At 38.4% G+C, this 21,816-nt stretch overlaps 1 protein-coding gene across 2 annotated transcripts in view; it reads right to left on the bottom strand.

Moving 5' to 3' along the window:
• Window positions 1–16,741: 16,741 nt before the first annotated feature.
• DTWD2 (DTW domain containing 2) overlaps window positions 16,742–21,816 on the bottom strand; it is a 64,138-nt gene continuing 59,063 nt past the window's right edge. For both annotated transcript variants that reach the window (XM_048931832.1, XM_048931833.1), the window contains exons 5-6: window positions 21,370–21,498; window positions 16,742–17,979 (exon numbers count right to left, since the gene is read on the bottom strand). In XM_048931832.1, coding sequence (XP_048787789.1) covers window positions 17,809–17,979; window positions 21,370–21,498 — 300 coding nt within the window. In that variant the 3' untranslated portion in view covers window positions 16,742–17,808. The remainder of the gene's footprint in view (window positions 17,980–21,369; window positions 21,499–21,816) is intronic.

Genomic DNA, 21,816 nt, shown 5'->3' with positions numbered 1-21,816 from the left:
AAAGACTTGCTGAAACAGAATGCTTTTTTATTCTGGGGTTGCCCTTACCTTCATTTCCTTTCACTCTTCATCTGCACATTGCTACGGCAATGTTACTGAGGCAGGAAGACAGATGTCAACTGCTGTTTTAGGAAACAAGCAAGCATCTACGTGGAATATCTATGCAAGCCTGTTAGGACCCAAATTTTTTGAGGATTCTCCTTCTTTCCACTAAATATACAGCAAATCTATATTCTGTCTTTGGTCTTGTCCACTTTTTCTCAGCTTGCAAAGAACTGTGGGATGTTTGCTTTCCTTTAGCACTGTGGCACTGTACAAGTTTGATGGAGGAGGACAGTGCTTTACTGCAATTACCCATGGGCATCAATTAGTTTCTTTTCTTTCATCTGCATTCCCCTGATACGCAGTAATGATGCCCGGTCACAGCAAAGAACAGATATCATCATTAGGCTCTCAAATACATAAACATTTCTGTTCACCTCAGGAGAGCATTGCGAGGAATAAACGCGAACTTGAGCTCAAGTGCACAGTACCACAGCTGCAGGGTTAAATACATATACGGGTTATTTTTCTGCTTCATCACACAGTTCTGTAAGTAATATAGTTCAGAACTGATGTTGCGTCACCTTGTGGAATTCACAGCTACACAGCATCAGTCAGAGCCAGATCAAACCTACTGCTGGAGGCAATAACTTTTTGGTCTCAGCTTGCCATGTTTCAGAAATGTGGTTTCTTTGCACAAGCCAGACTTACTGGACTAGAAAATTCATCAAGCTGTTCCTTTCAATTAGCCATCACAACGCACAGAATGAGTTTCAGCACTTCTCAGCATTCCATACAGGCTTCTGAAGATCATTTTGAAGTAGGCAAAGCCAGAGGGAGGATCAGGTAGGTCACTGCCATTGAAAACACTTTAATCGGCTTCTGTGGAAGTGAAACTGCTGATTGCTCATTAATGCACCCACCATCTTTCTATATTCAGATTACTTTGAAATCAGCTCCTGACATATCTACTCCCTTTACTTTCGTGCTTTCTGCTCAAATGAGAGCATGAGAAACTAATTTATTTGGCATTCTCTTCAATGGTCTTTAGTAGGAAGCAAATGTGTCAATTTTATTCCTGATTGATACCATGTCAGTTGAGGCTATAAGTGCATATATTTACTGTTTGGAAAGCAGAGCAGCTTTGGAAAAGAAACAAATCAAAATGAAAAAATGTCAAACTAAAACCTATGTATGCATAATAAATCAAAATACCGATCACAGAATCATAGAATTGCTCAGGTTGGAAAAGACCTTAAAGATCACCAAGTCCAACCACAACCTAACCATACTACCCTAACTCTAATAACCCTCCTCTAAATTATGCCCCTGAGCACCAAATCCAAAAAAAGAGAGGTTGTTTGTAAGCAAAATACAGCAGCTAGACTTCAAAGTAACCTTCAGGCTAATAGAAAAAGCAGGCTAGAGAAAGAATTTTGGGAAAACAAAACAAAACAAAACAAACTTTTAGAAGACTATAATCATGTGTGTCAGTTTAGCCAAGGTAAAGCAAGGGGAAAATGAATTATGTAGGTGCAAATATATGAATATAAGAAACATCAATGATGTGCTGAAACACAAAGCCTGCTACGTTGAACAACATGACAAAATTAAAGTAAGAGCCCTTACTATGCTTCTTACAAAAAGAAAAATTATGGTAAAATATACTAAACTATGGAAAATATCATGAACAAAACTAACACTGAAAGTGTTTAGAGAAGGAAAAGAGTAATTTATTTATTTATTTATTTAAATGTAAAGTCATTCTGAAGGAGAAACAGCGATGGAGAAATTTGCGCACAACACTGACCTTTCAGCATTTCTGTCAAAATCTTTTTGTCAAAAACTACAGTCCATGTGTTCAAAAAACTACAGTCATGTAAATGTTGCAGTGGGAACAGCAGCCAATAACCCAAATAACCGAATAACCAAATAAATTTGTTAATAAGATAGAATCTTATTAACAGTCCTTGTAAACACTGACACACTTTTCCATTTGATGTAGACATTGAGAAATGCAACTTCAGGTATTTATGCAGCTTTTAAAAGCGAAAGTTTTGGGCAATACTCTCTCAGTTTCACCCTCCCAGCTGATATGCCAGGGGAAGGCAGGCCCACGCTAATTAGAGAAGCAGGGTGTTCTCATTAATCATCACCCTAGCAGCATAGCAGCGTGCCCAAAATGCTGCAACAGATCAGTGTCCGCAGCCAAGCTGTCCCTTCTGCTCTGCGGGATGCAGGACTCTGTAGCAGCATGGGGACTATATCAGAAGAAATGTTTTTAAACCATCCACAGCCATTTTCATTAACCAGTGCATTATTACTGAAACAGTGACAGTGTGACAAAGGCTGCAGATTTTCAGATAGATGTGCGGAACAAAACTGTAGAAAGCCTGCAGCATGACTGTACATACAATTAAAATGAACAGACTACAAAGACAGATGTAGTCCCCCCTGACCTTAATGATGTTGATGTGTACATATGAACCTTCCCACTCACTTGCTGATAAGGAATGACAGACAATACTACGAATTAGTGAAGGTCAATAGAGCAAGAGGCAGCAGTTAGTCAATTACAAATGCAAACCCTTTCCTAAAGCACCAAGTTCTGTGTTTTCTCAGTGTAATCAACTGCCTAAGTCACAGAGTGTAATAAAACTGACCTGTTTTTCCTTTGTCTAATTGATTGATGCCTGGAATTGCATGAACTTTAGGTGTGCTAGAATTTAAGCCTTAAAATCATGTAGTGAAAGGCAGACATCTAATTAGTCTGTCTTTGTGTCTAACGGCTGCTTCTGCTATGTACTGGACCATCCAACCATGACAAAGTCTTTGCTTTGAAGGTGTTCACAAAATTAAAAAAAAAAAAAAAAAATTGTTTACAAGCTATATGTGAACTCTACTGGGTGCTACTAGAGTTGCTATAGCAAAATAACTCTTGTGTGAAGAGTGAGGATTGAATTACAAATGAAAGGGGAAAAGAACTTTTCTCAGGTGTAAGATATTCTTTTAGCAGAGAGGTGATGAAAATCATGAAGTTCATTTTCTTGAAGTAACAAGTTGTGTTAATATTCTTGATTCACTGCTCAGAATAAATCACCCAATCCTAAGCATTAGCGATCTGTTTTTTCCCCTTCCCCTCTGTGAGACTTGTGGGTTATTAGAAAGCTACATAATTATGTATTTAGAAATACATAATAATGTATATAGAAAGCTACATAACAATTTTCAAGCGTTGGGTTTTTCTCCCCATACTTTCCCACAGATTTTAAGCTTAATTTACAATGGGTTACAAATGGCCACAAAGCTTGCTCCCTAGTGATAAGTAGCTACAACTGCTGTAGTAGCCTAAGAGAGCTGCTGCTTTATACCACATCAAGGAATTTGTATACATACTTGAGCTACAATACTATTGCTGAGTTTTACTTGTAACTAAGCATTGGACAGTGGCCTCAAGTACTATTTGGTACTTCAATTTTCAAAGAAACTGAGGACACCCAAATCTCATTGCAAGCTTAACAAAATCTCAACACAAATTGTTTTACAACCACATATCTGATTTAAAAAGCAGTTGGATATGGAAGACCCACTGAGTTTACCTAGTTTCTATGTCACTCCTTGAATTGATACTCACTGATGTTGGAAATTGGAAAGCAGCTGTAAAACTCCACTGCTATATGATCTGCAGTATGGAAAGTCTGATATAATGAGGAAGAATAAAAATTGAATATGAATTCAAAACAACAGTGTATAATTTCTTATTAGGATAAGTCAATCCTAAGCCTAGAGTTACCATTAATTAATTTTGCTTCGCAACACATTATTAATTGAGGTCATAATAATGCACCAGAAAGTATAGTTAAAGCTAAGAGACTCCTTCTGAAATCAGAAACTACAGAAAAATGGCTTGAAAAGCACATTCTTTGAAACAAAAACAAAATTATAGTCCACATTTATGCACTATTTGGTGACAAAGTGTACACATACTCTTCTCTCCCTAATCACACTGTTTTTGTATGTAAATTTATACTTACATATGTATAGAATATACAAGTTGAAAAAGCACCTACCAAATCCATTGAGTTTCCAATGGCTACATTAATACTTTCTTTGCTCCACTAAACCTCGAGCCACATTTTCTAACCGTCCCTATCTTTAGGCTGGGAAATTTCCTAGCTATTTTCCTTTTCTCCCAGCTGCATAGTTAAAAATGCCTCACTAGCATATTTCCCTCGAACTGATATTTCTTCTCAACCATCTCCGTGTTCCCTGGTGTTATGCTGCTATTTCTGAACTAAACAATGCATTCTATCACTGAAGAAGATTCATTCCCTAAGAGGCAGATCCATTTATTTGCTATTACGCTCTTCTTTTACCAAAGGACCCCTTAGTTGAAAAAAATGAATTTTACTTTCAGCATTCTTGAAAACGCTTCAATTGCACACCACAGAATTCAAGTCCAACAACACTCCTCTGCCCACACTGAAGTTTGGAGGTGAGAATCTACCGTTTCCAAAAAATATTAAAACAATATTTCATGTTGCCAGAGAAGACAATCTAGATCCACAGTAAAAAGCCAAGGAAAGTGGAATTATTTTAGTTACTCACATGATCTGTCACAAATACAAACATTTTGTTAGTAGATGCAAACCAGTGACAGGTAAGTGGAGTTTGAGACTCCTGTTGGCCATATCTACTACACTGTATACATCCTGTCAGTTTCAGCTTAACACTGACACGTCTTAGAAATCTTTTACAATTTTTTTTAGCTTCTATTCAACTCTTACACAGTTCTAAGGAAGCTCACAATAGGCCCTGGTAAGAGAATGTTTTTGACACTACTGTCTTGTGTAGTCACCTTTTACAGAAACATTTCACATCACCGGTCTGTAATTCTGTGGTTTCCGTTCCATGGAAAAGCTCTTAATGCAAAAACTTCAAGAAAAAATTAGTAAAAATCACAAGTGCCTTCTCCATCATCCACTTTTTAAAACAAATATCTAGTATGAACAGATTTTTGGGAGTCCATGAGATTTCCCATAGAAATGACAACAGAAAGTTTGTTTTTAATGGATGATGACATCAGTTTCTCACTAGAAAGATATGTTAACAAATACTAAGGCAAAATTTGAAAAGGTTAAAAAAAAACTCCAGCTCTTTTCATTACTAAACATTAGCTGTACTTAATCTCTTTCCCAAGGGAGAAATAATGCGGGTTTTGTGATAGTCTAGTCACTTCAAATATAATAACACTTGTCAAGTGAAATTACTTTCAAGAGAATATCTGAACACACATTTCTTGGACGTCAAAGTCTTTGCATCATGTTTAAAGAGGCATGAGAAAGACTTAAGGGGAAAGTAAATAGAAGAGGAGAAACAATTTTCTGACAGAACCATGCCTTGCTGTACCTGGTTCCTCTTGCACACATTGCACACGTTGGCAGGACCGGGCAGTTCGTCCTATGCTGGATACTTGCTGCTTGTGGAGCAAGCATACAAAGGACCAAGGCTCTCAGCATCTTCACTGTAAAGACACAAAAACTGCTTCTCAGATAGTCTGTTAATAGCTGTACCTCTATGACTAGATACACTGCGCACTGTGCATACCAGTTTCATCTCCACAACAGTGCAAAGCACACCATCTATGTCTCCAGGGGCAACAGGAAGGGTTGCTCTTGCCCAGGGCACACCAAAACCACTGGCTAAAGTATACCCACATACGGATGACTGATGGTCAAGGTTCGAGTGAGAAGGCAAAAGGTCACCCACATGCCTTAGAAAGACAACCATGCACATCTCCTATCATTTGATTAACAAATCTTGAACTCCAACAATATATTACACAGTAAGTGCTTCATAGATTTGATAAAATCACCTCACACATGAAGGCCAAAGAGGACCACAATGGGAAAATTAGAGACCATCTGACAAGCAAATTTAAAAACAATAAATTAATTAATTAAAAAAAAAAAAAGCTTATAGAAAACAGAAGCAAAGGCAGCACACAATTGTATGTTTCAGTTTTAGTTTAATACGCAGCCCTATGAACTGTTGTAATCTCACACTGAGATACAAAAAAAAAGGAATATATCGTTAGAAGGTTTAAAGGCAGTGTTAACAGACAGTAGTTAGCACAGAAAGGCAAACGAAAGAATTTATATGCAGTTGAACTCAGAGACGCTCAGAAGTAATCCTTAAGTCTGTCCAATTGAAAAGTAGACATCCAAGAGAAAGAATCTGGTAATTTATTTGTTGGAGAACTGGGTAATCTGGTTTTTAGCAACTTGTCAGACAAAAGCCAAAGCGTAGATATTTAAACAGTCTTTCTAAGAGATGGGTCAGCGTATGCCCTAATTTGGGAATGGGGCACGTCAAGAAAGAAGCCAAGCAGGTTATGATATAATTCCTAGCATAAAGGAGATGTTGAAAATCAAGGAAATGGCAGGAGAAAAATCTGAAAGGATGAAGAAACATAAGCATTCCTGAAGAGGTATCTGCAGTATCTCATGCTTTTTTAAAACGAGAACTACATTTGCAATTTATGAGAATTAAAGTTCTCCTATGAATAAACTGTAGCCTGAATGAGAAACCCCTAGTGAGACTGCAAACCTGATTTCTCTGTTTCACAGACAGATCAAATTCTCCTAAGAGAACAGAAAAAGGCACTGGTGAAATCTGCATGCCTTTATGCTGAAATTAGCTTTCTGGTTTTTTTCTTTCTCTTCCCCAAGAACATTCACAGGGACAAGCTCAAAGCCTGTGTGATCCACACTGCTGTGAATATTCACAGCTAACCACATAGCCCACTGACTTGCAAAACGTGATCATCAGATGCTGCCATCATTATGATGTTTTAAGTTGACCATTTTACAGGTTGAACGAAAGACATGCATGGCCAGTTAACACTCCTCACCTATTAAGGAACAGAATCGGTCTGCAATGTTACCTGAAATCATTTTGTCTCACTATACAAAAATCACGCTCTACCATATACACATTGATTCCTTTAAAAGAAATCAAAAGATACTTTGAGTCTGAATTCCTGCTAAAGCTGTAATGACATTTCAGTGGGATTACATCTACTTTCCTGAAATCATGCCATATTATTCCACGCAGCCTTAAGAACTGATGACCTATGCATAACATAACAATAAATAATGTGTCACTTTATTAGAACCACTTTTGATCCAAGGAGCAATGACATATAAACATGCTGTAACAGTTCCCTGTGTCAGTGTTCTCTAAAAGTGCCATTAAATGTAAAATCTTTGGCATTGCCAAACTCATGACTTCACCAAGGACAAATCATGCCTAACAAATTTGGTGGCCTTTTATGACAGAGTTACAGTATCAGTGGATAAAGGAGAAACAACTGACATCATCTACCTGGACTGGTGCAAAGTACTTGATGCTGCCCCGTGTGAAATCCTAGTCACCAAAATGGCGAAAAATGGATTTGATGGATGGATCTCTGGCTGGATAAGGAATTGGCTGGATAGTCACACTCAGAGAGTTGCAGTCAACAGCTCAATGTGCAAGTGAAGACCAGTGACAAGTGGCATTCCTCAGAGATCAGTACTGGGACCAGTGTTATTTAACATCTTTGTAGGCAGCACAAAGTTGTGGGGCCCATCACAAGAAGGACATGGAGCTGTTGGAGGAGGTCCAGAGGAGGGCCATGAAGATGATCAGAGGGCTGGAACAACTCCCCTACAAGAGCAGGCTGAAGGAACTGGGGCTCTTTAGCATGCAAAAGACTCCAGGGAGATCTTTTAGCATCCTGCCAGTACCTGCAGGGGCTTACAGGAAAGCTGAGGAGGGACTTTTTATAAGGGCATGTAGTGACAGGATGAGGGGAAATTCTTTCCTGTGAGAGTGGTGAGACACTGGAACAAATTTCCCTGAAAGGTTGTGGATGCCCCCTCCCTGGAAGCATTCAAGGCCAGGCTGGATGGGGCTGTGAGCAACTTGGTCTAGAGGGAGGTGTCCCTGCCTGTAGCAGGGGGCTGGAACTAAGAGATCTTAAAGGTCCTTCCCAACCCAAACCATTCTACGACTCTATGGTTTTCAATGATTACACAGAATCATTAAAATATTTTTTGTCAAACTGAGTAGGTTTAATTAAGATCTGCTATATTGTACTGTATTGAATTGGTAAAGACAAAGGCAGCATGCAAATGTTACATGCGGTTCTGCTGCTGTTAAAGTTGCAAAGTAGAAATTATCTGCTAGATCAGAAGCAGCTTGGAGAATGGCAAAATAGTGTAAATCATTATTCCAAAGAGTTACCTTAGATGTATAGTTGAAGATTTTTTAGGTTAAAAACTTTAAGACTTAAAAAAGAATTCATAAAATGTGTCAGTAAATGTAAAATTTCCTCAGCATTACTAATTAGATATTTGATTGCTGAGGTGTTTTTTCTCCACTGGACTGTAGTCACTTTCCAGAGTTGTGCCACATTTCTTTCATGTTGCACAGTAGTTGGCAGAAAGCTATTTCAGAGCTGCTGTATAATGTAGATGTAAGTCACTTTCCCTTTCTCCTTGCAGCTACATCAAAAGATTCTAGGTCTCGTCTCTGCACAAGCTCTCCAGGTGTTATATTGAGCTTTTGAATACCATTGCACATTGGAACGTATTTTCAGCTCTGGGATGTTGAAACAAATTTACACACTGCAGTGAAGTCCATATTCCAGTGTAAAAAGGCACAATGAGAGTATGGCAAAAGCTAAAGGAGTAGTCAGGCACAGTCACTTCAGAGGACCAACTCTAGCCTTACTAGATAGCAATAATGAAACAGAAAAGTAAGACAAACAAAACTGGGGTTTTTTTGGGCAACAAATATATTTGATACTCATTAAATTAAAATTCAACATTTGGTATTTGCTGTGCATTTCTTATAAGAGCTACCAAGTTAGTGGATTTCTATCAAAGTTTTCTTCTGTTCCCGTTCACAGTATTCAATACACACGCACACATATTCACACAGTTTAACTCTTCAGGAGGCAAAGCAGCATGAAATGGAGTACCTGCTCTTTCCCTGAAGTTTTTTCAGACCAACATGTAAAATTCTGACACCATGTGCTCTTTTGAAAGCCAGTTCAACTTGCCTGAGCACTGAAGCCTGGTGAAACTTCAGGCAACAGTGACCATCCAAATAGCTGTATTTTAGAAGAAACCACTTGTGACAGCTTCAGAAGAGATGCTGTTTCAGATTGAGTCCTCCTGCAGCTCTGGCTACCTTATACGAAAGAACTTATTAATACTTAAACATCAGCATTAAGAGGATCATACATTTTACATAGGATGCTTTGGCTCCAACATGATTTCTTCATTGAGTCATTGGACAGTGAGGCACTTGCTTCTGTCTTATCTGAATAATTCATGAGGCATTTCCCAGTAGAAATCATCAGCTTGGCTGGAAAAATCAGTCAGCAGAACAATCTTGTCATATTTTATTTTTTCCCCTTTATTAAGTTCCAATGTTAACCAAAAGGATTACGTTCCACACCCCTTACCCCACCGCAAAACAAAAAAAATGTTGTGTGAAGCACTCATTCATGGATGCTTATTACCTGCCACATATCAGAGACAGCATCGTGAGTTAAAAAGTGTGAAATCTGTTCTGCAGAATGCAAAGTTCCTAAAAATTAGTGAGTAAATACCAATTGATTGATACAAACAGAATTTTTTTTTTTGTAAATAGGTAAATACCCACCAAATACCTACTTGTAGTCAATAGGGATTTTCTCAAAATAAAGGAATTAATATGATAGTAACTATAGACAAACCCATAAAATTGAAGATGCCATTGCCATTGAACAGACACTGATCTGGAGCCAGAAGAGTGTTCTCCATCCTCTGTAAGCAAAGAAATCAAAGACATCTGTAAAACTTACAGTTAATTCAGTCTACATTAGAATTTCACCCAAACCTCTGCAAAGGCAAAGTTCAAACCACTGCCAAGTGCAGGAAAGGACCTTGTTTTAGAATTGAAGCAGAATATTAAGGCAAAGACTGACCCCAGCTTTCTGAAAGTTTAAAGCATTCACAATGTATTTCTTCTGACTTGAAAGTGCCAGAAAGCCAGAGAAGATACAAATCCTGGGGATTATGCTCTCAGACTCTGCAATACACCTGATTCTATGTCCAAACCTTCCTCCAACAATTATTTTTCTGTTCCTAAATTCAATTGCAGCTACCTTAAAAAGCAAACAAACAAAACCTGAAATGCACAACTCCCTCTCTCCAGACTTCAGAATCCCTTTAAATTAGGTATCATTTTCTCACACACATGGTGTGAATACATCAGTAAGTCAGACCAGCTTATGTTTATGGTGAACAGTGTTATCAGTGAGGGCATGCTTCTCTGGATTCCTTTTTAAAAACACTTAACTTCCTTTTGGTGCACAACCCTTAAAACCCTAAAGGAAGGCATCCCAAAGAAGGCTGCAGCCATCCACACTTTTGATCATACAGTGGTAATACAGACAGAGTGTTATAACCACTCTGACGTGTACAATAGTCGTGCCCCTTTCCCTTCCCCTCTGAAGTGTCACATGCCTCCAGAGATGTACAACTGGAACTGTTCTTCATTCTGTGCAGCACAAGGGATGAGACCTTCCCTGCATCTTCTGAAGGGCACACAAATGCAGAGCTCCCGTTATTTGTTCCTAGGCAAGATACAAAATCTGGCCCTTAAAAGCTTGCTTTAATACTTTATCTTTTGACAAATATAGATTTTTAATTTTTTTCATCTCAAGTAAACCTCTAGTGAACAATAACTGCAACAGACATTTACATTCAAACTCTGTTCTTGTACCTCCTATCAGCAACACATGATGCCCCAACAGTGACAGAACAGCTCTGCAAAATATCATCTGTGACTACAGTGATAATGGGGTCGAAAAGAAACCATGACTGCTGTCTAAAGAAAGAGGAGGGAATGCGTCAGTTCTGCAGGAAGAGGTGTAAGTTCATTTTGCCCTGCTGAAGAATGTAGAACTCTAGCTGATCACAGCGAGGCTATCAATATGAATCCTGGAGGAAAGAGCAATTATCTGTTGGAGCGAGGCAGATGAATAAAGCAAAACAGAACAACAAGCTGACAATCGTTTCAAATTCAACTGAAACACACACTTTGTCTACTAAAAAATGCATGCTCAAAGCGAAAATTACTCTGAACAAAGAAAGGGCTAAAAATGTGCTGAATATTTTTGGCTAATATCTGACTACTACTACCTTCCATTGAAGAAAACATAGCTGGTTAGTGACTGGGACTTGTGTAGGAGGAGAAGAGATCGAATGATTGTTTGAATGGTGCGGTGCTCAGAGCTTTGGATACTATGGCTATGGACATACCTTGGAAAGATTGGGAGTCTTGATGTATGATGGGATGCCACTGACCAGGAAGACCTTGTTCTGGGAAGCAAGCTGGTTGAGCTGATTAACAGACCTTTAAACGACAGCTGTCATGGGAAGAGGATGTGCATGTGAGCAACAGAGAAGAACCAGGGAACAATGTCACTGTAGAAAGCAGCAGGGGAAAACCTCTGATTTGTCCCAAAGGAACTTTGGGGGGATCCTTCAAGAAGGTAAGACAATTGACAGCCCAGCTGAAGTGCCTCAACACTAAGGCACACAGCATGGGAAATAAGCAGGAGGAGATGGAAGCCAGGGTGCAATAGGTAAATAGGACCTAACTGCTATCACAGAAGAATGGTGGGACAAGTCACACAGATGGAGTATATGACTGAGAGCCATAAGAATTTCAGTAGAGATAGAATAGGGAGGAGGGACGCGGAGTTACCCTCTATGTTTAAGAAACAGACAGATTGTGAATAGCTGCCTCTGAGAAAAGCCACCACCAGCTTGAGAGCTTGTGAGCTAAAATTAGGGACCAGAACAACAAAAGACATCTGGTGATCAGCAACACAGTAAACTGTTAGCAATCCAGGAGGTCCTGGATTAGAGGGCTGGAGCACCTCCCCCATGGAGAGAGGCTGCATGAGCTGGGTTTGTTCATCCTGGAGAAGAGAAGGCTCAGGGGAGACGTTACTGCACTCTACAACTTCCTAAGGGGAGGCTGTTATGAGAAGGGCTTTCTCAGTATTACAATCCAGAATGAAGCAGAACAAGTAATAATATGGAAGCTCTGCATAATTTTATTGTACTCCAGTGGGGGGGGGGGAGTCTACTCCATAAGTATTTCTAGTGAAAAAGAAAATTCTTATAAGTTTTCCAGGTAAAATTCTAATAGGGTACTGTTCCATCTAAATGTAGTATTTTTCCCAATGTTTCCATATCTGGTACATCTAGCAGAGACTTAAAACATCCCACTGAATTCCAGCACTGAAAAAGAACAGGGTATTTGATTTTGTATAAAATTCAAGTACCTCAAAGGTTTATTTGAAGCATAATGAAGTGCCATAATTGATAAATTAATTTTGTACAACATCACTTTTGCTCAATGCCTACTGTTAATAGTTATGGGAAAGGTTCAGACCCAGATTTCAGCTCTGCAAATGCTTAATTATAATGAGTACATAACCAATTTCTCTACACATCCATTTAAGAAGAAAAAAAAAATTCCATTAGTCTCCTCTAACCATCTGCTGTATTTTCAAATACTCATGCAAACATCAACAGCAAAGAGAAGACAAGGAGACAGAAACACTGACCTTTCTGTAATAGAAAGTTATTCTTTCTTTCAAAAGTGATTTAAAAGCTGGTAGTTATTTACAACTACTTATGCATTCATATTGAAAACACATTATGTGTATTCACATACATGCATTTACTTATGCAAATAAAATGATTAATGTATTATTAATTTCCCAAATATTTTAAGTTGCTCTGTTGCACTAGCACACAAGGGAAAAGACTTGACTTAATGTGCTTTAAAACATTTTTATAAGCTCTCTGACACACATCTTTACTGAGGGTTAGTCTTAAATACAAGCTCAGACAACTTGGTTGCAGCATTCATACAGCAGGTAAACTAGTTTCAGCTCAGATGTACTAGCTTAAGCATGTTACCTGTCCTTACAGACACAGCAGGCCACAGCATGGCATATGGTCTGTTGCAACCATTGAGGTTTTTAATTATTGCTTATATGGGCAGAGAGAGCTTTTCAAAGCTACTTCCAGCTGAGAGTCTGCTGCCTCTTACAGCCGTGACAGACGATGTGCAACATGCAGGCAAGCACAGACCCAGACCAAGTGGTATGCATGCAACACCCTCAGCTGTAATTGTGCTGCAAGCACTGCAGACATATAGGTACAGTAATTTTTCTGCTGGTTAGCAATAAAAAAAACCTTCTCAGACAGAAGAGATAGACGCCAAATAGGTCTAAAGAACGCTTCTGTGCATCTTAGAACAGTAAAACAAAAGAGGCAGCCTGGGATATACTCTGCAAATGAGCCAAACTGTTGGGACACCAAGCCAGAGTGTTGCGTACCAAGCTCTGTATCAGCTATCCTGTAAATTACAAGCAACTTTAATCTTAGCCCCTTAACTAACTTCTTAAAGCACAGTGCTTTCCCTTCTTTCTGCCCTTTTTAATTCCCTGCCATCTGTCCCCAACTACAAAAGCAGCAGCACTCAGGACATGAACTGCTAGGAGTTGGGATGGACTGTCACAGGGGACACAAGGAACAAACTCATTAGCTGCAGGTACATGGAACTTCCTAACGCACATGTTTTACAGCAGGGAGATGAGAACACAGCTTGCTTTTTTTTGCACTTGAACAGAATAATTTGAGAAGGAAAGGGCATGGGTGAGACACAGGATATTTGGATTATTATTGCTAGCAGGACATTGAGCTGGAAAAGAAGCATTTAGGGGATGATGCTCATTGGAACAGGTTGCCCAAGGAGGCTGTGGATGCCCCATCCCTGCAGGCATTCAAGGCCAGGCTGGATGTGGCTCTGGGCAGCCTGGGCTGCTGGTTGGCAACCTGCACACAGCAGGGGTTTGGGACTGGATGAGCACTGTGCTCCTGTGCAAACCAGGCCATGCTGTGATTCTACAACCGAGCATGGGAAGATGTGCATGATGGTGGATAGCAAACAGGAGCAACAACTTCTGCAGAAAGACAGGAGAGCTCTGAAACTGAAAAGCTTGAAAGACACTGCTGCAGAAATCAGTCTTGATGCAGACTTTAATGGAAAACAAAGGAACACTTTTCTTGAAATGGCCCAGAAAAAGCCACATCTATTCATCAACTGAATGAAAGATTCTAAAGAGGCACAACCTAAGATTTGGTTTACATCCTTGTGATACTAGAATATGCAAACAAATTCAACTCTGTAGAGAAACAGTAGCACATGACCACAGCAAATTAGATCTTTTATAGCTTTGAAGCAGAAACAAATACATAATTTATGTACGTTTGAGTATATAGGCATAATAAACACAAACCTCAAGAGAAAAGCATGAACTGCTACCCTTTTCTAAAAGTTCAGCATTTAATTACATTTCAAAACAAGCAGGAAGGTTGTGAAAAACAATGCATCATGAACAGTCTTTTATCTAAAACTGCAGCTGAGGAGGAAATCCAGGCCTAAAAATAGTTTTTCTCAGTTTTGGAGTCAGTCGAATAGTTTTGAAGAAACTTATTTGAAGAAAAATTAAACAATAAATAATTTCTTCATCATCCTGTAACACCATCTTCCAGAACCATTTATGCTTGTCCTGCACACCTCTTAACTGTTTGTTTGAAAACTTTATAAAGATTTTCTTATGTTCTTGATTTGAAAGATTTTTAGCTTTATGTATTTTTTTAATCACAGACTACTTACCGACAATGAAAACACACAGATTTAGTAATACCCACCTCTGCAGATTTTTTACATGTGCTCAAAAGGCTGCTATCCACAGCACAGATTGCCCTAAGCAGAACACAAGAGGCAAGCAGAAGGCAAATTTCATTTTGGTAGCATTCAGAAGCACAAAGAGGACAAGAACAAAGAAACAAACATGAGAAGTAAATGCATTCCTTTTTTCATAATTGTTAGACTGCTGGTTTTGATTCATTAATCTTTCAGTAAGTGGAAAAATGAAACAGACTGACCATTACAGAAAACAAACAAACAAACAAACAAAAAAACCCTGCAAATTAAACTTATTCTAATGAAATTGCTTGCAAAGTGTGCTGCTTCATCAAGCACAACTTTCATCAAGGAGTCTGGACTACAGAGTACACATTTCTTTGAAGTAATGTGCTTAGAGGGTACTCCGAATTCAAAACACCTGAAAAGAAACTTCTTAAATACCTACTACCATTATTTTTTTCTGTTGCATATGTTTTTAAGGCCAGACAAGTTCCACCAAAAAGAAAGAGGCAAGCAAAATATGGCACTTTGTGTTCAACAGATTCAAGCAAATCTGAAATTGAGCTTCTTATTAATACTCGTGTTGCATCTAAATGATCACTACATTACAGCTGTGACAAGGCATACAGAAAACTTAAATAAAATGCCTGGAGGTTTGCAGTGAATCGTTTTTCATTTCTTCAGCAACTGTTGCACAGTGATTGATCTAGTGCACTGCAACAGGGGAAACTAGCAATTAAAGGCTTCCATGAATCCAGCATTAGATCCACAGATCCTTCTTACAGGAGCAAAATCAGTGGAAAACAAGGAAACAGCAAAACGGAGAAGTAAGCTGTGCAGAATTTATTCTTTGCTGAAAAACATGAAAAATCTGAATTCTGAGACTGTATGCATAATGCAGGATTATAATTCAATTAAGACAACTATTTCTCTGATCTTACAATTCTAAGGCATTTTGCAGATGTTTGTGAAGCCCAGTGTGTAGAACAAGTGTCTTTCTGTTCGCCATATATTCTCAGCTCTCATTCTGTTGAAAGATACACTTAGACTTCTCTGTACAAAAACAGACTGTGCAAGGTAGGTCAAAAGATACACTGTTGTTCTAACAGAGTTTAAAACAAGGGGCACAAAACCAACATATACAATAAATATCTATACATTACTATGGCAGTAAGAATAAATCCTAACTGCTAATCTTGTTTCCTTTATAAATGCTCAGACCCAAAAAGCATGGGGGAAAGGGATTCCCAGCTATGTCAGCCCAGAACTAGAGGCAGTGTCACACATGCAAGTTGTACAAGTTCTGATTCCACACTAGCACAGAGATTTCTGCACTACGCCTCTCTGCAGGAATAAACACACCCTTCCTCTGCCCTAAGAGTTCATCCACAAGATCATTCATCACTTGAGACTGTTTTGCTTCAGCTGTGTCAAAACTAATTCAGGTTTACTGATATTAGAAGCAAATAGAGCACTTACATAGAACAGGAGGGGGCAAGGTTATACAGATTTTGCTAGCACAGCCAGACAAATTAAATTGTTAACCCATGGCTACACAAAAGGTTAGCTTAGGGTTAACCAGAACTTCTTAGCTTATCTCTGACCTGGTTTTGACCTCTCTTGTTAATTGTAGAAGTGTTTTCAGTTCAATTGGTGAGCTGTGTTTACATCTCCCACTTTCATAGTTTTTTTTCACTTGCTTTTGAAAAATTAGCAGCAAATTATCTTTCCTTTGTCAAAAACTAATTAGTATACAGTTATCTCCATGTTGTTACCTTGAGCGGAATAGACAGTAAAGACAAAGAGTAAGCAATTTCACCTGTTTCATGATGGAGGCATTTATGAAGAATGGAATTTTAAAACCTTTATTTAATTTTTTTTTTTTTTTTTTTCCCCTCCAGATCATAAACCATTAATTCACAAAGCTTGTAAAAATACTCAATTCCTCTGCTTCTAGCAAGTCTTGTTAGAAGAAAGTACACAGACATCACTGGTAAAAGAGAAGAACTAGTCAAAGAGCACACAGAAACTTACTGGATTTGCAAACATGTTAGTAAGTTGTACCCAGAAATAACCATTTGTCATTGCACCATACTTCTGAGTGGGCTGTCCACACGGGACTTGTTTAACTCCTTTACTGTCCTAGTAGTAAGGGCGAGTTTGTAAGGGTATGGATGTGATGTATACTGCTGGTCTGAAGCATAAAATGTCCCCTTCTGCAGAAGAGAAACTTTAGTTTTAGCACCTGAGTTATAATCCAAAAAATGATTTCTCTACATTGACTTTATTGTTTTCTTTACTTTGTTGTTGTTGTTTGACCAGAAGTGTTCAGGTTCACATAAAAATCTGTGGATTTAACTTAAACAACTAAGTTTAAGAGGCAAACTAAATCTGAAGGCCTTGTAAAATACACATTCATTTTCAAAAGGGACCAAATATAAATCTCATCATTGAAAAGAACTATCCAAAAAACACGACTTATGCATAGTGACCTAAATAACATAAGGAATTAATGTTTGAAAACCTTCAAAAATTAGATTCTGAAATTAAAATAATCAAAATTCCATATACTTCTAAATTCTGAAGTCTTCCCAGTCTGTTACATTGACATTCTGTTTTGTGATCAAACTTCTCCAAAAGAAATCTAACAGGTACTATTCATCCAAGAGATAACATAAATCTAAACCAAGCTCCAAATTTTCATCTTTTTTCTTTTTTTCTAAAGGAAATTAGGGTAATCTTCAATCATCTGAACAAAAGAATAAAAGAGCTCGCCCATTACTGTTCATTTTACTGGAGGTAAACACTTTTTAACTACGAAGGGCCTCCAAGTTGCTTTGTTACAGTATGCACAACTCCTTGGATTAAATTCAGATCCACATTCATTGGCTAGCTGCAAATACATCCCACTGTATGGTAGGTACAGTTTTCCTATATTTTTACATTATTTAACAAAAGTTCCATTCTTCTTAGTTTGCGCTTATTCTTTGGCATTGGCTTGTCATATAAGCCATTTTTGAGAAGATGCTCCTTGCTGTGATGGATCTGGGCTCCATGCTGAAGCTGGAAAGAGCACAAAGCTTGAAGGGGTCGTAGTATAGTCTGCAGAAAAAATGGAAGAGAGGGAGAAGGAAGAGATGAAAAAAAAAAACAGTCTTTTCAATCTTCTAGTAGGCTATCTTGGAAACATCATTTATTCAAGAACTACTTAAAAAAAAGATAAACTACAATTGTTGTTGTACAGAGAGAACATTTGTGAATAAGGGGAAAAAAAGCCACACGAATAAGGGGAAAAAAAGCCACACATCCACCTGTCTGCTACAGTTCTTTACTCCTTTTTTACAAAGAGACTCACCTTCAGTTCCAGCCACATTCTTCAAGTTTTAACTTGACCTTAGCAACTGACTACAGTCACTGCAGTGACTCAGCCAAATTGTAATAATAATAACAAAAAAAAAAGTAGCAGTAAAGAAACTGCTTGTGATTGCATGAAAATAACTTGAGGCAGGGTTTTACGAAGAGGACTCATGATGAAGGTTACTAGACTTCTGTACTGGGGACTACACTGCATCTCTCCTTCTGTATAGGAATACTATGCAGTATTAATGAAGCAACTTAAAGCCAACGACTCAAATGGTTACTAACTGAGCGTTCTTCATTTTCTGGTTGTCTGGGTCTGGTTCACAACTACTATTAGGTCTGCTTCAAAAGGCTTACTAAAATGTCACCCAAAAAAGAACATTATCTCTTTCATCATAGACTAGTGTGATCAAAACTTGCAAGGAAAAGGCTAATGTCCAATAAGCTTCCTTTGACCTAGGATAAACTTTAACTTAAGCACTGTTAAACCCAAATTTCTCAAATGACACTTAAGTGTTGCGAGCACAAAGACACAAGCCAGTGGGTTGCATTCCATGCCTGCAGAAGTGCAGGAGGTCAGTAGGATAGTCTTACAAAAGCATTTCTCTCCAAGCTAGCTGTAACATCTGTAGTCTACAAGCCAGCTTTTGCAAAGGAAAACTTATTTTCCATGAACTAAAATCAGAAATCAGATGTGAAAATTGAACAAATTCGTATTTGATCTCAAATGATGTAAACTTTTACAGGTACACATACACATGCAAACATACATAAAATGTCTTACTGGATGCATGATTTAAGATAAATAGCCTGTACTGACTTTACTTAAGTTTATCTACTGTTCAAAAGAAGCAGAATAAAGTCAAAGGCACAAAACCTTCTAGATCCAGGCCTAAAATTCCAAACGTTGCCTACCTCAATACCAATGAATTAAATAACCAACGTGCCTTTTTGCCTTCAAGAAAATTAAAGACCAATGTGATTATAGGTTATCTAATCATTCCCAAGTTTACTAACATTTTCTGCTGCCACAAAATGCTAATCATACTACAGAGTAAACATATCTTCAGTAACATAGGAGTATAGTATGTATATTCAACATATTACAACAGAACATACAGTAAGCTAACACTGCACATAAAATACATCTAAATGCAATATTGTTAAGAAATAGCCTCCAAAAATCTGTTATAAAAAAAAGAAATCAATCCAACACTACATTATGTAAATTAGAGTACACATTCTTGGTAAACAATCTATGATCATCTGTTTTGAAGTTTTGCAATAAGAAATGTCAAAAACACAGGAGGAGGTAACTATCACAGTGCATCCATGCACCATGTGCACATACAACATACACCACACTACAGCACAGTTTTGGACTAAGTCTTTAATTTCTACATGTTTTTATTCTACGTTGTGGACAGTATAACATATACTTGGTGCTTTATCAAACAATTTCTTAACAAATGCATGGATTAAGAGAATCTGAGTAATTCTTTCCAAGACATTTCAAACTGCAAGGAAGTAGCATAAGACGACAGCATGTAATGAGAGAGGAAAATGAGATACAAGGGAAGAACGAACTGGACGAAACAGAGATGCTGAGTTAAAAATATGTAAAAGCTACAAGAGAGTGTATTAAAAAGATAAAAAAATGGTGTGCATTAAAAAGAGCGTGGCCAGCAGGTCGAGGGAGGTGATCCTCCCCCTCTACTCTGCCCTGGTGAGGCCTCATCTGGAGCACTGCGTCCAGTTCTGGGCTCCCCAGTACAAAAAAGACAGGGATCTCTTGGAAAGAGTCCAGCGGAGGGCCACGAAGATGGTGAGGGGCCTGGAGCATCTCTCCTATGAGGAAAGGCTGAGTGAACTGGGTCTGTTCAGCCTTGAGAAAAGGAGACTGAGAGGAGACCTGATCCAGGATATCTGAAGTATGGGAGGCAGAATGGCGAGGCCGGACTGTTTTCAGTGGTGAGTGGAGACAGGACAAGGGGAAACGGCTGGAAACTGCAGCATAGGAAGTTCGGCACAAACATGCGCAAGAACTTCTTTACAGTGAGGTGACGGAGCACTGGAACAGGCTGCCAGGGAGGTGGTGGAGTCTCCTTCTCTGGAGATGTTCAAGACCTGCCTGGATGCCGACCTGTGCGACCTGCTGTAGGGAACCTGCTTTGGCAGGGGGTTGGACTCGATGATCTCTGGAGGTCCCTTCCGACCCCTACAATTCTGTGATTCTGTGTAATTAAAAAGTCAAAGCAAAAGAGGGAAGAAGGAAGATTGACTAGCAAGTACAAGAAAAACAGAACTCAAATCAAGAGAAAAACAAAACTGAAAACCGCGCAGCACAAAATGAAAGTTTGATAAAGATTATCCCTAAGACAGCACAGTGAAGACCTGCAAAAGTTGCAAAGTTGTCTCAGGAAAGCAGTAGGTAAAGCTAGAAAAGAAAAAAGAAGGGGGGAAAAAAAAAAAAGAAAAAAGGAACTGAGAAACTGAGTTGGGAATGTAACAATGGGAAGTTGTTATCAATGAGCAATCTTCTCCAAATACAAAATGGAGCATGACTGCAGGCAAAACTGGTCTGTACAGCAAATTCTGCACTCATCCACGATGAATATTTCAGCACTAAATACTTTTTTTTTTTTACAGGCGATGATCAGACAACTACTGGTATCTTTAACATCATTAAGGCAAGATTTTTATCTGCGAGCTCTCTCCAGGAAAAGCCAATCCTTAGTGGCCAAAGAGCCAATCTAATTCCATCATGGGACAAGACAAAAAATATTGTACTGCCATTTACAGTTCTGAAAACAAAACTGTCAAAGCAATCAAAACCAGTAAATCTAATTCCACCAGCAATCTGACAGCGATGTTGAACACAGCACAGGAAAAGTAAATAAACTTTTCAGAGTTACAGGAGTCATAAAAAACTCAAAATACTAAACAAATAGCTGCAGAAAACTAGCTTCTACTGGTAGTCCCTTTTTAGTTTGCTTTCTCAGCTTGACAAAACTGTCAAATGCAATCTCTTACGATTTTCACTGTCAAATGCTGCATTAATAGCTAAGTAATTTTGCTACCATTCCACTATTCACAACAGAAAAACTTGTGTATTTGAAATTAGTTACATACCTCTTGTATATTCTTATTTTTTTCCATGATAGTGAGAGCAACAGCAGCACATTCAAGTGTAGAGAGACAGCTGTTTGTTGGCTGTGTACGAATTACGTACTGACTTGAAATGTTGGTTTTTAACTGCACCTGAAAAACAGCAAACTCTACTAAAATGAACTGGTCAGTATATCAAATATATTTCTTAGCTTCATGCAGTTCTGCCTCCCAGTAGCCAATGACCTTATAATCTGTTAAGTATACAGCCTACAAGTCACCATCTGAGACAAGAACTGCACGTTCATTATTGTACAAACATGTAAAGAAAACACAAGTGTATGTCAGAGACAGACTGAATGAAACGAAGGTTGTACAGCATGCTTAAGTAGTTTTTCTTCTGCACTTTTCATAAGCAAAAAACCCAGGAAACAGATTAATTTTAGTTACCGATTTCACTTGCCATGCAAA

This window comes from Lagopus muta, chromosome Z (assembly GCF_023343835.1).
Source record: "Lagopus muta isolate bLagMut1 chromosome Z, bLagMut1 primary, whole genome shotgun sequence".
NCBI classification, from domain to species: domain Eukaryota; kingdom Metazoa; phylum Chordata; class Aves; order Galliformes; family Phasianidae; genus Lagopus; species Lagopus muta.
Note: the sequence above shows the minus strand (reverse complement) of the source record. Positions and strands in the feature narration are given on the sequence as shown.